Source organism: Geotrypetes seraphini, chromosome 12, assembly GCF_902459505.1.
Source record: "Geotrypetes seraphini chromosome 12, aGeoSer1.1, whole genome shotgun sequence".
Classification (NCBI taxonomy): Eukaryota; Metazoa; Chordata; class Amphibia; order Gymnophiona; family Dermophiidae; genus Geotrypetes; species Geotrypetes seraphini.
The window spans coordinates 36,755,915-36,770,447 of NC_047095.1; the positions used below are offsets into that span (position 1 = coordinate 36,755,915).

The 14,533-nt window shown below is 41.1% G+C and overlaps 1 protein-coding gene across 7 annotated transcripts in view; it reads right to left on the minus strand.

Moving 5' to 3' along the window:
- The window catches only part of PTGFR (prostaglandin F receptor), a 101,595-nt gene extending 96,518 nt beyond the window's left edge, over positions 1-5,077 (minus strand). For 4 of the 7 annotated variants that reach the window (XR_004536574.1, XR_004536575.1, XR_004536576.1 and 1 more), the window contains exons 1-2: positions 4,939-5,077; positions 1,205-2,032 (exon numbers count right to left, since the gene is read on the minus strand). Coding sequence is in view for 4 of the 7 variants with exons in the window: in XM_033915889.1 (XP_033771780.1) it covers positions 1,205-2,023 (819 nt within the window). In the remaining 3 variants the exon portion in view is untranslated. Of the gene's footprint in view, positions 1-1,204; positions 2,033-4,241; positions 4,788-4,938 lie in introns of those variants that run through there. The other 3 variants (XM_033915890.1, XM_033915892.1, XM_033915893.1) reach the window with 3 other exon arrangements.
- Between the last annotated feature and the right edge of the window lie 9,456 nt (positions 5,078-14,533).

The following is a 14,533-nucleotide window of genomic DNA, read 5'->3' on the forward strand; positions in this document are numbered from 1 at the left end:
ATTCTAGTTGGTTCCAATTTTTTGGGGCACTATAAACTAGAATCAGGCTCTCAGTACAAAAACACAGGGGTTAATATTCAACCAGCAGAGGTCAATGCTTTTTAAATGCTGTCCACCACCACCAAAATTATGCCCTGACAAGCCACGTGTGGGTACCAGCATTAAATTTCCAGGTATGTACAGCCTTTAACTAGTTAAGCTAAACCAGCCAACAACAAGAGTGCTATTCATTTAGTCCAATTTGCCTGGTTAACATAAGTGTCAATATTCAGCCCTTAACTAGTTATCTGGTTAAGTGCCGGCTCCATCCCTGGACAACCCACACAATGGACAGTTTGGGCTTTACAAGTTAAGTATAACAGAATCTAGGTTAAGTGCCACTGACTATTCCTTTGGGGCCTGGTCAGCCTCTCTTAACCAGTTAATTCTCTTTGAAACAACCCCCAAAACACTCGGCAGTGTTATTTGTTCCAACAGGTAGTTGGGTTTCCTATCTGGAACAGTTGCTTAATTTCTCTGAGCATAATTCCTATATTCAAAATGATAATAGCAATCTGTCACAAAACCTAATGGTACTTCCTTCTCTGTTAAATTCCAAATGCTTTTGCTTTTAATATTAGATCCTTCAGACATCACCTTACCTGTTAATTAGCCTACTACTACTACTACATTTATTTTATATATTCTTGTCTCCTTTCTTGATCATATATATTATTTTAAGTTATGAAAGTCTATACAGTATCTTGCTTTATGACCACATGGTGTTTTCCTAATCTACATTTCAGTTGGTTTTGCCCCTACTCACAGTAGATAGTAATCATGGTTATTCCTGTATAGGAATTTTGATGACGGCTTGATTCACAGCAGTCTCTCCATTAATTTTGATTCATAATGGTGGAGGATGTAGCTACGTAGGAGAAGCTTTCAGATATTAATATTTAAAATATCTCCTCAAGAGCTGAACTAAATGGTTTCCTAATGATATTGTTGGTTTTAACTGCCAGCTGAATTATCTTCTAGGCTCAGTTTGACAGTGTTATTGCTTAAAAAGGATGAGTTATGATAGAAACTTTAAAACGAAAAAGGATATTTTTTTCTCTCAATGTGGTATTAAACTCTTTAGTTTCAAAAAGTAACAAATATGATTTTTTTTTTGGGGGGGGGAAAACTTCACAAAATGAAAATCAAGGCAATATGATCTTACCAGGAATGGGCTCCAGCAAATACAAGAGACACACATAATGGCCAAGAGCTGTATAATCATCTCTAAATGATGAGACCTGCCTTGTCTGTGTTGCTGATTTCTAATTTTGACTCTGAGGAGCGTAATCCCAGTGACTGCATTGCACAGGAAAGAGATGCCGAGGGCTAACAAACCAAGGCAGGAGAAAAGAAGCAAATGAAAACGATCCGTCCAGTCTTCAATTTGTTCCGTTTTAAGGAAGCACCACGTCCTCGAGGCCTGGATTTCATAAGCTCTAAAAGTGAGGATGGGCAACAGAGCTACCAAAACAGCAAAAAGCCACACTGCGGCCAACATTATTTTCACATGTTTTGAGGTCATTTTTGTAGAATGGAAGATGGGTTTGGTGACTCCAATGCAGCGTTCAACAGCCATCACACTGCCAAGAAAAAGTGGACACAGACCAAAGAACACCATGCAGATACCAAAAGTGCTACAAAGAATTCGTGATTGATCAAATCGGATCCAGTCTTTATCAGATGCGTACACAAACACAGCTATGGTGCCATTGATGAGATGGCCAAAGAGATCTGTAATAACCAAGCCACTGGCAAAGAGCAGAAAAGATCCTTTCGATTTCTTCCTAAACCTCCGATACGCTTTCATAAGAATTGCAATTGCAAGACTGTTGGACAGAATTCCCACCGTCATGAAGATAACTGTAAAAATCACAGAGACCTTCTGTTTGGTATGGCACGTGCCATTGGCAAGAATCCCAGTTCCAGGCAGTTCTGGCGATTCGGTGTTGTTCCTTGACATTATTGAGATGGTACATACCATTTCAGCGATCTAGGAGACAAAAAGCTTCTGTCACATAGAAGCAATTTAAAGATTAAAAACGGAAGCTATTTGTACATTATGGTGGAAATGGGTGTTTTTTTTTCTTTCTTTCTTTTGACAGCCACTAAAAAACACTTAGAACTAAGTGCATATTATCATAAATATATTTCTACATGCAAACACATTTTAACCTTTGAAACTTTGAAAAACTACAAGTGGTAAATAAGCCATTACATTGGTTTTATATCCATTTCAATAAAAAAATTTGTGCTGTGAACTTAATCCTACTTTTAACAAGAATGTTTGTGGTAGTAATTAAACTCAATAATCATTTAGGTTAAACCCTCTCAGCTTGCTCATATTGAACTTTTTCTTTCCAGATTAATCATCATGCATTGAACACTGACAACATTTTTTTCTCATTAAAAAAAAAAAAACACTGAAGAAAATAATTATCTGCAAAGCTGTATAAATATGCAAAGGTGTATCTGAGTTAAACGGTGCCGGGCCTGCATGCAGTCTATTTATAAAGTAATTACTGCAACATCCATCACTATATTAAGTTGATTATGTAGGAGCACTGCTTAGCCACTAATTTATTTTCACTAACTTGTTTAACGAGCAACATCTCTGGAAATCCAGAATCAGGGTTCTTATATTTTTTTTTTTTTCATTCTAATTGCAGTTGCTGATAAGTTCAATGGTTTCAAAAGCCGAGGCCCTTGTTTGAAAACCCTATTCATGCTTGATATGTGCATAAACCGGCACTTATGTCCCTATTTTGCAAAGCCAGGATATGTATTTATCAAACCCAAGAGAATGTGAATGGAAAGGGAGAGTCTGGAACTATCTTGGCAGGACAAGGGCACACCAAATATCTACAAACTTATTTCCCATTTCAGAAGGGTCTAACTCCTATATCCCAATCAGTATCAGATCTACTAGTAAACATGTTTAGGACTTGGGAAACAGCTGCTATTGAATAGCACTGCATGAAACAGAATTAGGATGGATTGCCCCTTTAATTTGTGTCTCCCCCCCCCCCCCTGAAATGCCAAAATGGCAAAAGATACTAGTCACTGTGACCGCATTGGGATAATACCCAATTATCTTTCCAAGGTCAAAAAGATAACCATTCATGTCGATGCACAACATAGCTGGTTGTGTCCTGTCACATATGCAGTAATGTACCATCTTTGAATCCGTCAATTTTGTATACATTTGGTTTTCTAAAATGAAAGTTTATACATTATGTATCTGGTGCCTAAATGCCCATTTCTCGCACAGGCTGTTTGATGGCAGATTCGGGAAGGGGTAAAACACGGACCTCACGGACCTGACGGACCTCGCGGATCTAAAACCGCACATCCTTAAAAATCTGAGGTCCGCGTCCATGCCGCTCGTAGTTTCTGTCTCATACGGACCTCTATGACATTTTAGCTCTGACGGATCCGTCTCAGCCTAGGGAGGGAAAAGTATCAGGATCCGTCAGCGCTAAAATCTCCTAGAGGTCTGTCAGAGCCAAATTCTATGTCGGGCTTAAAGGATGAGCAGAGCGCAAAGCGGTAATAATAAGATCCGGCAGACTTAAACCTATACATAAGAAGGCTTCTGCTCTGCTGCTCCAGCACTAGTCTCTGGCTCTGACAGACCTCGATGAGATTTTAGCGCTGACGGATCTTAATACTTTTCCCTCCCTATGCTGAGACGGATCCGTCAGAGCTAAAATGTCATAGAGGTCTGTAAGAGACAGAAACTACGAGCGGCACGGACACGGAACTCAGATTTTTAAGGATATGCGGTGTCAGATCCGTGAGGTCCGCTTTTACCCCTTCCCGGCAGATTCTGCTCTAAAACACTGATGAAACTTAAGATGCACTGACCTGCATGCTTCAGTCCCTGCTTCCATGTCCTGTGTAAATGTTTAAACATAGAATCAAAGAAACTGACAGCAGATAAAGGCCATATGGCCCATCCATATGACAACAAACAGCAATCAAAACACAAGACAAGCAAAAGGACAGGCAATGCTTTCTGATTACAAGTAACTGGCTATGTTAATGCTTCAAACAGATAATTTGCAATTTAAATATATAAATTAAACACTTATAAACATGCAAGTACACTAAAAAAATAAAAAAAGAGCTACTGCATTACATAAAAGTGTGCAACCACCACAGTGAAAACGGAATAAAATAAGTATTTCTAATTCAAAAACCTGTGCAATTTTTCAGCAAGGCATTTGGAGAGGAGATTTGGGATCCTCAAGTCAGACGGCTGGCAATCCTGACAGTCCTGGCCACTCTCATTTGATAACACAAGTCTAGCCTCCAAAACAAATAAATCCTCACCAATTACTCCCTTAGCTTGCAGCACTGAAAGTCCATAGAAGCCTGCTTCGTGTCCTCGAGGCAGGCTCTACAAAGACGTCCAGGTTTGGACGTCTTTGGCTCTGCTCCCCTTTTAACGGCACAGAGCAACTTGCAGCCTCCAGCATTCACAGCATCTCCACTCTTTGCCAGCCCCTCCTCAAACCACACAGCCAAAAAACAGCTCTTGGATTCAAGAAGTTCTGACTAGCTCGGCGTCCAGCTTTTTTTTTTTTTTCTCTCTCTCTCTCTCTGTGTTCCAGCTCTCAGCCGCTTCCCAAACCAATTTTCTCCAAGCCTGCAGCTCGGAGCTGAGGGCTGTTCCCACCACCCCCTTTGAGGTCTCGACAACGTGCACGGTTTCTCCCTGCTACAGCTACTTCATACTATCACAACAAGCAAAGAAAACCCCCCCGAAAACACCACGTATTGCACTGCTGTTAAAGTCCTCTCTCTCCTGTTCCTCCCATCCACATGGCTTGTAAACCACCCCATAGCTTCCCCCTTCCCCCTTGAGACTGGATTCACCCTACAGTGGGCACTCACTCTGCTTCTAAGAAGAGGAAGCTCCCCAATCCCATTGCATGCCTGCCAGTGACTCACTGGTGTCCATGGGAGCTCCTGAGTACTTCCCAAGCACTCAGCTGATGAGAACTCCTCCACCCTGCTGCTTTCTCTCTCTGGCTCTGACCTAACTCTGAAGCCCAAGGTGGATTTCTAGCTCCTTCCCCATTACCAGGCAACCCCCAGGACCCTCCTATCTTCCCAGCTTGGGGGAGGAGTCAGGCCTTCAGTTACAGAACGCCGATTTCTGGTCGCCCCCCCTACTCTGAGGCATAGAGGGCCATTTATAATGTCTTTTGTCCCAAGCCCTACAAAGCTTCTTGAAGCGCTTTGCAAGTTAAAATGACCAAACGTTATGGAAATTTTGAAAACAGTACTTGTGTTATACTTTTGGAGGCAAGTTTAAGGTTCCCACCCTTCAAAACTGGAACAAGCACTACTGCTAGGTGTAATAAGACTTACAGTTCAACAGCAAAGCCATACACTTAAATGCCAACTCTGATTCTTCCCATTCCCTTATAACTCATCTCACAATGAGGCACAACTGAAATGTTTCTTTAGTCGCCTACCTCAAACTTTCCACATTTTCAATATGGCCAGCCTGCAAATCATCTCATCCTCCTGTACTGCAGCTGGGGGACAGGGTTAAGGCACAGGCAAACTAGGCATCTACCTGCAACTCAAAGGTTTCGGAGAGGCACCTGTCAGATGCACAAATCCAATGGCTCCTTAAGGCAGATTTTGCCATACAGTACTTTTAAGCACCCCCCCCCCCCCCACACACACACACACACACACACCCCTTTTACAAAACTGTAGAGCGGTTTTTAGCGCCGGCCACAGCAGTAACAGCTCCGACGCTCATGGGAATTCTATGAGTGCCTAAGCTGTTACTGTCACGGCCAGCACTTAAAATTGGGGTTTTTTTTTAAGTTCAAAAGTTTTTATTGATTTTAGCATATAAAAGTACAATAAATGTTAACAAGGCAAGATACATACAAGCTGCATCAATGTAAGGAGTCACAAAATATTGTTAATATAATATAATACAGCAAGCAGAACCATGCCTGTTTAGAAGGCGGAGAGTATCAGCACAACGCGCAGCCAGTACATGTAGTATCCAAAACACAGAGAGAGACACCGGAGCCAAACACTTAAAGAAATGTGTGGAGAGAGCCAGGAGACATGTTCCAGGACTTGAACTTAAAATTATTGTGCTTAAAATTGTTATGGCGAAGGATGTGCAAATAAGCCGACAAAACAATTCAAAGTTAAAAGAACACGTGAAAATACAGTACGCTTGAGAAATATTAAATTATTTATCTTGATTTGGTAATCTGCAGTGTTTTAGTTTAAACTAATACTGACAAACTTGAGTGTGCAGAATTAGACCATGCCCAGAATTTTTTTTTCTTATTTTGTTTTTCGGGGCAGAATTGTCCCAGGGAGTATGAGTCTAGTGGACACCTTACAGAGATTCACCCTACCCTACTCCAGTTACCACCATCACTCTCTTCAAAGCACAAGCAAGAAAGGAAGAGCTTGATTGGCTGATGGTTCTGTCATCTTGCGTATTAGTGGTCAAGGAATGAGCAGCTGCAGCACTTCAACTGTTGCAGAATGGGACCTAGGAGTAATCATTAGTGAAGATATGAAGACTGCCAATCAAGTGGAGAAAGCATCATCCAAGGCTAGACGAATGCTGGGTTGCATCCGTAGAAGTTTTGTCAGCCGAAAACCCGAAGTTGTAACGCCGTTGTACAGGTCCACGGTGAGACCTCATCTGGAATATTGTGTTCAATTTTGGAGGCCACATTATCAAAAGGATGTGCTAAAAATGGAGTCGGTTCAGCGAATGGCCACTAGGATGATCTCAGGACTCAAGGATCTCCCATATGAAGAACATCTAGGTAAGTTGCAGCTATACTCTCTCGAGGAACGCAGAGAGAGGGGAGACATGATAGAGACGTTCAAATATGTTACTGGCCGTATTGAGGTAGAAGAAGACATCTTTTTCCTTACAGGACCTACGACAACAAGAAGGCATTCATTAAAAATCAAGGGTGGGAGATTTCATGGTGACACTAGGAAGTATTTCTTCACCGAAAAGGTGGTTGATCGTTGTAATGATCTTCCACTTCAGGTAATTGAGGCCAGCAATGTGCTCAATTTTAAGAAAAAATGAGATAAGCATGTGGGTTCACTTTAAGGAAGTTCTTAGGGGGGAGGGTACTTAGAGTGGGCAGACTTGTTGGACCGAAGACCCTTTCTGCCGTCATATTCTATGTTTCTATGTTCTATGTTTCAAGACAGCCTTCTTTTTTTTTTGTATTTATTAAATTTATTAATTGTTACAACAAATAACAAATTCAGGTAAAATAAACAGTTGCACAGGAAATATAATAAAAAATAACAACAATATTCCTCAAGTCCACATTATTGGGGGCTGACTATTCCTGTTAGGACCTTTGACAAGCAATAATTAAACATCATCAATTTCTTCTCTAGAGTCAAGCATAACAATTATCATCATTCTCATTCCATCTCAGCCTCTGCATTAATAACAGGCAAAATATCCAACTTAGGTTTATCTATAAGAAAATTCTCCAAATGAGTTGGATCTAAAAAAATATATTTGGTATCTTGATATACCACCAAACACTTGCAGGGGAATTTAAGAAAAAATGAAGCACCTACACTCAAGGTTTTATCCTTAAGTTGTAGGAATTGCTTCCTCCTGTATTGTGTCTGTTTAGAGACATCTGGAAAAACATTTATCTGTTGACCACAGAACATAGCACTTTTATTTAAAAAATACAATTTAAGGATATCTTGTTTTTCCATCTCGGTCTTAAATGTGACTAATAATGTTGCTCTTTTGGCTATATAGTCTTTAGATGACTCAAGAAATTGGGAAATATTCAAACTATCAGAAGACACTAATTGATCTTTCCCCCCTTCTTCTGAAATCTTTATGATACTACTGGGCAGATAATAAAGATTATCTGGATAGAAATTTTCTAAGCCAGTATAAGATAATACATCTTTTAAATACATTTTAAGTAATTCTAGAGGAGAAAGAAAATGAGATAAAGGAAAATTCAGAAATCTGAGGTTCCTAGATCTCAAAGCATTCTCCATTTTCTCCAACTGTAAATGTAATAAAGTATTATCCTTTACTTGAGATACAACACAAGATTGCATTACAGAGACAGACGTTTCTATTTTATCTAATTTCTTTCCCATATTAACCAATTGGGTGTCATGCTCAGCCACTTTATTCGTTATTTCTGAGGAAAACTGACATAGTTGCACTACTGTGCCCTGTAGTGAACTCTCAATTCTATTAACAACAGTCCAGACATCTTGCAAAGTAATTGGTTTATTGCTCACCTCGGGCCTATAAGTAGGACCGGTAGGCATTGAAACAGGAGAGATCGTAAAGGAATGTTCCCCCTTTGAATTATTTTTAGAGTCCAGCTCTGAAAGTAATGGGGAGGCTAAATCCAACCCTAATTGGGAAATGGAGTCAGCCTTCTCCGGTAATAGAGTTAGAGGATGAGGTGGAGGCTTGGGTTCACCAGATGAGAGAGAAACAGATTGGGGTCGAGAATCAGTCTTACCTTCAGATATCGCTTGTAAAGCAGATAAATGACGATCCATGGGTCCATAGACATTAGAAGGTGATGAAGAAATAATCTTAGCTTTACGCTTCCCCATTATTCTTCCCAATTGCTCCTCGCTCCTCCTGGCTCCGCGTTCCGCGGCTCACCTCGATCTTATTCTGAGGAGAGAGGACCTCTCCTCGAGTCGGCAACTGCTGGTAGTGGCTGCAGGGGTGCCTGACTGGAGCGTGGATACTCCGGCAGGAAGCAGTCAGCCCTCTTTCCACCGCGGCTCACCTCGATCTTATTCTGAGGAAAGAGGACCTCTCCTCGAGTCAGCAACTGCCGGTAGTGGCTGCAGGGGTGCCTGACTGGAGAGTGGATACTCCAGCAGGAAGCAGTCAGCCCTCTTTCCACCGCGACTCACCTCGATCTTATTCTGAGGAGAGAGGACCTCTCCTCGAGTCGGCAACTGTTGGTAGTGGCTACAGGAGTGCCTGACTGGAGAGTGGATACTCCGGCAGGAAGCAGTCAGCCCTCTTTCCACCGCAGCTCACCTCGATCTTATTCTGAGGAGAGAGGACCTCTCCTCGAGTCGGCAACTGCCGGTAGTGGCTGCAGGGGTGCCTGACTGGAGAGTGGATACTCCGGCAGGAAGCAGTCAGCCCTCTTTCCACCGCGGCTCACCTCGATCTTATTCTGAGGAGAGAAGACCTCTCCTTGAGTCGGCAACTGCCGGTAGTGGCTGCAGGGGTGCCTGACTGGAGAGTGGATACTCCGGCAGGAAGCAGTCAGCCCTCTTTCCACCGCGGCTCACCTCGATCTTATTCTGAGGAGAGAGGACCTCTCCTCGAGTCGGCAACTGCCGGTAGTGGCTGCAGGGGTACCTGATTGGAGAGTGGATACTCCGGCAGGAAGCAGTCAGCCCCAAGACAGCCTTCTTGAGGTTATTTCTATAGCTGCTGCAGAGATTCATTACTCAGTGATATGTCTGTAAGCTTTTATTTGTTAATTCTCTCCACACATCTCACTGATAACGTTTCACATTTCTCACTAAGCTGCAGTTCTCTTTGATTATTGGACTCCTGACAAAGGCCACTGTGCCAAAACATGGCCCATGCCGAGTCTACACTTCCAAACCACTGTACATCATAAGGGGGTCCTATTACTAAGGCGCGCTAATCGATTTAGCGCGTGCTAAAGATTAGTACGTACTAAGGCGCCCGTTATATTCTATGGGCACCATAGCATTTAGCGCGTGTTAATCTTTAGCGCACGCTAAATCAGTTAGCGCGCCTTAGTAAAAGGACCCAAGGTGTTTTACAATAAAAAGGTTTTATCTTGGAATTTCTTGGATCATCATCTTTTAATATTTGCTTTTTCTCACTGTGTTTTTCTGCCACTTTCTTTTACCGCCTAATCAAGCCTTCTAGGCGGTATATAAAAAAATGCCAATACAATGCGCCAATTAAAATACAATATGAACAAGGAGAAACCAGGGGAAATAATAATAATAATAATTTATTTTTATATACTGCTATTTTATATACTTCTATATTTTTATATACAGAAAAGGTTCAAAGCAGTTCACAACAAGATAAAATACACACAATCAGTAAAATTGAAATGACATAATAAAAACAATCAATTAAAATTGAACTATATCAATTAAGAATCAGTTAGAATTGAAATGCATCAGTTAAGAAACAAAAGTGAGTTAAACAATTGTAATACTAGGATATAGACATGTCAAACAGACGGGTCTTTAATGTTTTCCTAAAATCAAAATAAGAAGTGGCATCTAAGATAGGTTTTCCAAGCCACATATTCAGTTTGGCGGCCTGGAAGGAAAAAATTTTGTCAAAAAACTTCTTATATTGGCAGGATTTTAAAGGGGGATAGTTAAATAGATTTATTCTATGTGTACTCTGGTTGAGATAATTCAGAGAGAAATGGGAAGCAAGATAGTCTGGTGACATCCCAAAAACTGCTTTGTAACAAATACTGGAAAACTTAAACAGAACTCTGGACTCTACCGGCAACCAGTGAAGTTTTTGATAGAAGGAAGTAATATGCTCCCATTTTTTAGTCCAAAAATAAGGCAAACAGCAGTGTTCAGGATCAGTCTAAGTTTTTTGAGTGTTTTTTTTATAAGCACCAAGGTAAACAATATTACAGTAATCTAAAATACTCAAAATGGATGACTGCACCAGTAAACGAAAAGAAGCTTCATCAAAGAACTTCTTAATGGTACGGAGCTTCCAGAGAACTGAAACACATTTCTTAAACAATAGATCTGCATGTTTTTCCAAAGTCAGATGTTTATCCAGGGTTACACCCAGTATCTTTATGGATTGTTCAATATTATATTCCAGCCCACTCACTTGGATCATGGTTTCTTTTATCTTTTATATAGACATTGAGGAACCGGAACAATAGGGAAGAAGGGTTGGAATCACAATTGATAGAAAGAAAGAGAACATTCCAGGGAAAGAACAAAGGGAGGGGGGACTGAAGGTAGAAACCTTTCCATCAAGGAGTATTTGACAAAAATCCATATGAAATAGTCTCCAGGAAATTTAAAAGTCAAAGAGTACGAGTGTCCTCTCGTGAATAGTAACTGTTTAAAATAACTCATCCACTAGATCCACTCAAAAATTAAAACTATCCTACCCCTCCTTAAAAGGCATCTCCCTTGTTGGTAAACTTGGCTCTTCCCTCCCTTTCAGAATCACTCAGCTCTGGAACAGTCTCCCTTCCCCTCTCCGCAATTTGAGCCCCCTTCTACCATTCCGTAAGCATCTGAAGACCTGGCTCTTCTCCAGAACGTAACCCCGTCCCGCTCCTGGCACTCTCACACCAACCTCTCTTCTCTCATACTTATATAATTCCACTGGAGTTCCGTTCCTTCCCTAACCATGTAAACCGTGTCGAGCTCCATCTGCGGAGATGATGCGGTATATAAACCCAAGATTTAGATTAGATTAGATTAGAACTCAATTTCAGATGGAGAGAGGTGAACAATATGAATGTCCCAGGGTTCTCTACTGGGACTAGTATTATTTAATGTATTCATTAGTGATCAATGATCTGTTAAAAGGGAGCAGCGAGCAAGGAGAGCAAATCTGCAAATGACACAGAATTATTCAGAGTAGTTTAAAGGGGAACTGAATGTGAGGAACTGCAGGTGAACCTTGCAAGAATGGGGAGCTGGATATCTAAATTGATGAAATTAAGGGGGGGGCAGCCATTCACAAGCATGGGGCAGGAGCACAGGAAGACTGCTCCTGCTCTGGTTCACCACTGGATCACTGGGGATTTTAAAGGTACGCGGGGGAGGCGTAAGGGAGGTAAAAGATGTCACAGTCGGCCTGGGCAGAAGGCAGGAGGGTTCCTTCCTGTCTCGGCCCGGCCCACCGCTGGACCTCCAGGTCTTACAGCAGGCCCAGTGGAGGCCTGTAAGACATTAGGAGGGAGGGAGAGGGTGCAGGGCATGGAGAGAGGGAGGAGGACAGGGTGCAGAGCCAGGGAGGGGGCTTGGTGCATAGCCTGGCAGGGGAGGGAGTGAAGGAGGGGGGCTGGGTGCAGAGCCTGGCAGGGCACTTGAATGTTAAATGCCCCCCTCCTCTGTTTACATTCAAATCAACCTTTTTTCCTCCTTCTTTGGGAGAAAAAGGTTACTTTGGTTTATATTCAGGTCGGCTTATATTTGAGTATATATGGCACTTGGCCTGCTATGCTTCTCACAGTCAGCTGACGATTCTGAGGCACAATTTGAAAAATTTTTGCAATGTTTTCATCCGTTCTGCTGTTACTGGCTGCCCTGACCTATCTTCATCAGGGACGCTTTCTCTCCCTCAGAAAAACGTTTAATCCATTTGTACACTGCAATTTTCTTCATGGCATTATCCCCATAAACTTACCCCTTCTTTTACAAAGGCGGGCTAAATGTTTTAGCGCACATTAAACGCTAATGCACCCATAGACTTATAATAGGCATGTTAGCATTTAGCACGCGCGTATATTTAGCATGCGCTAAAACGCATAGCGCACCTCGGTAAAAGGAGCTCTAAGACTAACATATCCCTGATTTCACTTCTAGTCTTGCCAAGTTTAACAAGAAATTTAATGTTTGTTTGTTGCTCTGATTCAAGCTCCAACATCCTCGCAACAGCATACAAAAACACGCAACAACAATAATAAACACTGCCACATGTCGACATGAACATACAGTAGCTGTGAGACACTGGTACACCAAGGTTATGAAACCTTACCGAATTGTTTGTGCAGTGCTGCCAACATTAAATGTAAGGAGGCAAGTTCACAAACTTAATTGTCAGAGTTTGTGTACATATATATATTGAGAGAGAGAGAGAGACACAGAGAATGCATGTCTGTATGTATTTGGATATGTATATGTTTAAGATTACAAGGTGGCAGACTGAGGAATAGCATCAGGAAATATTTTTTCATGGAGAGATTGATGGATACTGGGATAACCCTTCTGGTAAAAATAGTGGGGATAAAAACAGTGATAGAAGTTAAAAATGTATGAATATGTCATCATGCTCTCTTTATTACCGTTGCGCTGCTAGTTTATGATGATGGTTTATGGATTGTACTTTTTGTGCTATGCCATTTGTTTTTGTTACTGTTTTCTTAAGTTGTATGAAAACTTCAAATAAAAAGATTGAACTAAAAAAAAAAAAAAAAGTATGAGATAAACCCAGTGGATCTCTATATAGAAAGAGGATGAAATCAAAGCAAAACTCAAATGAATTTCACACTTCAATTGGGGCCTAGAGGATGTACCTTGATGATATGGTGGGTACAACTCAGGTCGCCTGACTAGACAGATAGAAGAGGATGGAATGAAAGCATACCTAAATGGCCATAACACTTTCATCAGGACTTAGAGGGGAAGATGCTAGGAATTATTAAAAAAGGGATTTTTAACAAGACTAAGAATGTTATAATGCCCCTATATTGTTCCATGGTGTGACCTTAACTATAGTATTACATTCCATTCTGGTCTTCTTATCTTAAGAAAGATATAGTGGCGCTAGAAAAGGTTCAAAGAAGAGCGCTCAAGATGATAAAGGGGATGGAACTCCTCTCATATGAGGAAAGACTAAAAAGGTTAGGGCTCTTCAGCTTGGAATGAGAAGCCTGAGGGGAGATATGATTGAAGTCTACAAAATTCTGAGTAGAGTAGAACAGGTACAAGTGGATTGATTTTTCATTCTGTAAAAAAAATTACAAAGACTAGAGGACACTCGATGAAGTTACAGAGAAATACTTTTTTCACTCAAAGAATAGTTAAGCTCTGGAATGCATTGCCAGAGGTTGTGGTAAGAGCTGATAGCGTAGCTGGTTTTAAGAAAGATTCGGGCAATTTCCTGGAGGAAAAGTCCATAGTCTGTTATTGCAAAGACATGGGAGAAGCCACTGCTTGCCCTGGATCAGTAGCATTGGAATCTTGCTACTCCTTGGGTTTTAGCCAGGTACTAGTGACCTGAATTGCCACCGTGAGAATGGGCTACTGGGCTTGATGGACCATTGGTCTGACCCAGTAAGGCTATTCTTATGTTCTTATCTGACAAGACAGACAAAAGAGGAAAAACAAACTTTAAATAACCTTCACACTTTAATCAGGGCTTAGAGAAGTGAAACCTAAGGTCTATCCTTACAAATCAACAGAAACTCTTTAGTTCCTGGGTTTACTTTGGATACCAATCTCACTTTTGAGTTTCAAAAAAATGAAATAATTAAGAGAGTCTTTTCTTAAATTGTATCATCTACATACTATTAGATACCTATTTTTGGAAGCATATTTTTTGACATTGTTTTGATATTTTCACATTTGGCTTATTGCAAAGGCTTCTTACACGCCAATATTTCCACCAAGTTGATTGCTAAACTTCAGACATTACAAAACATTGCTGCATATATGACCTTTAAATGTCAAACAA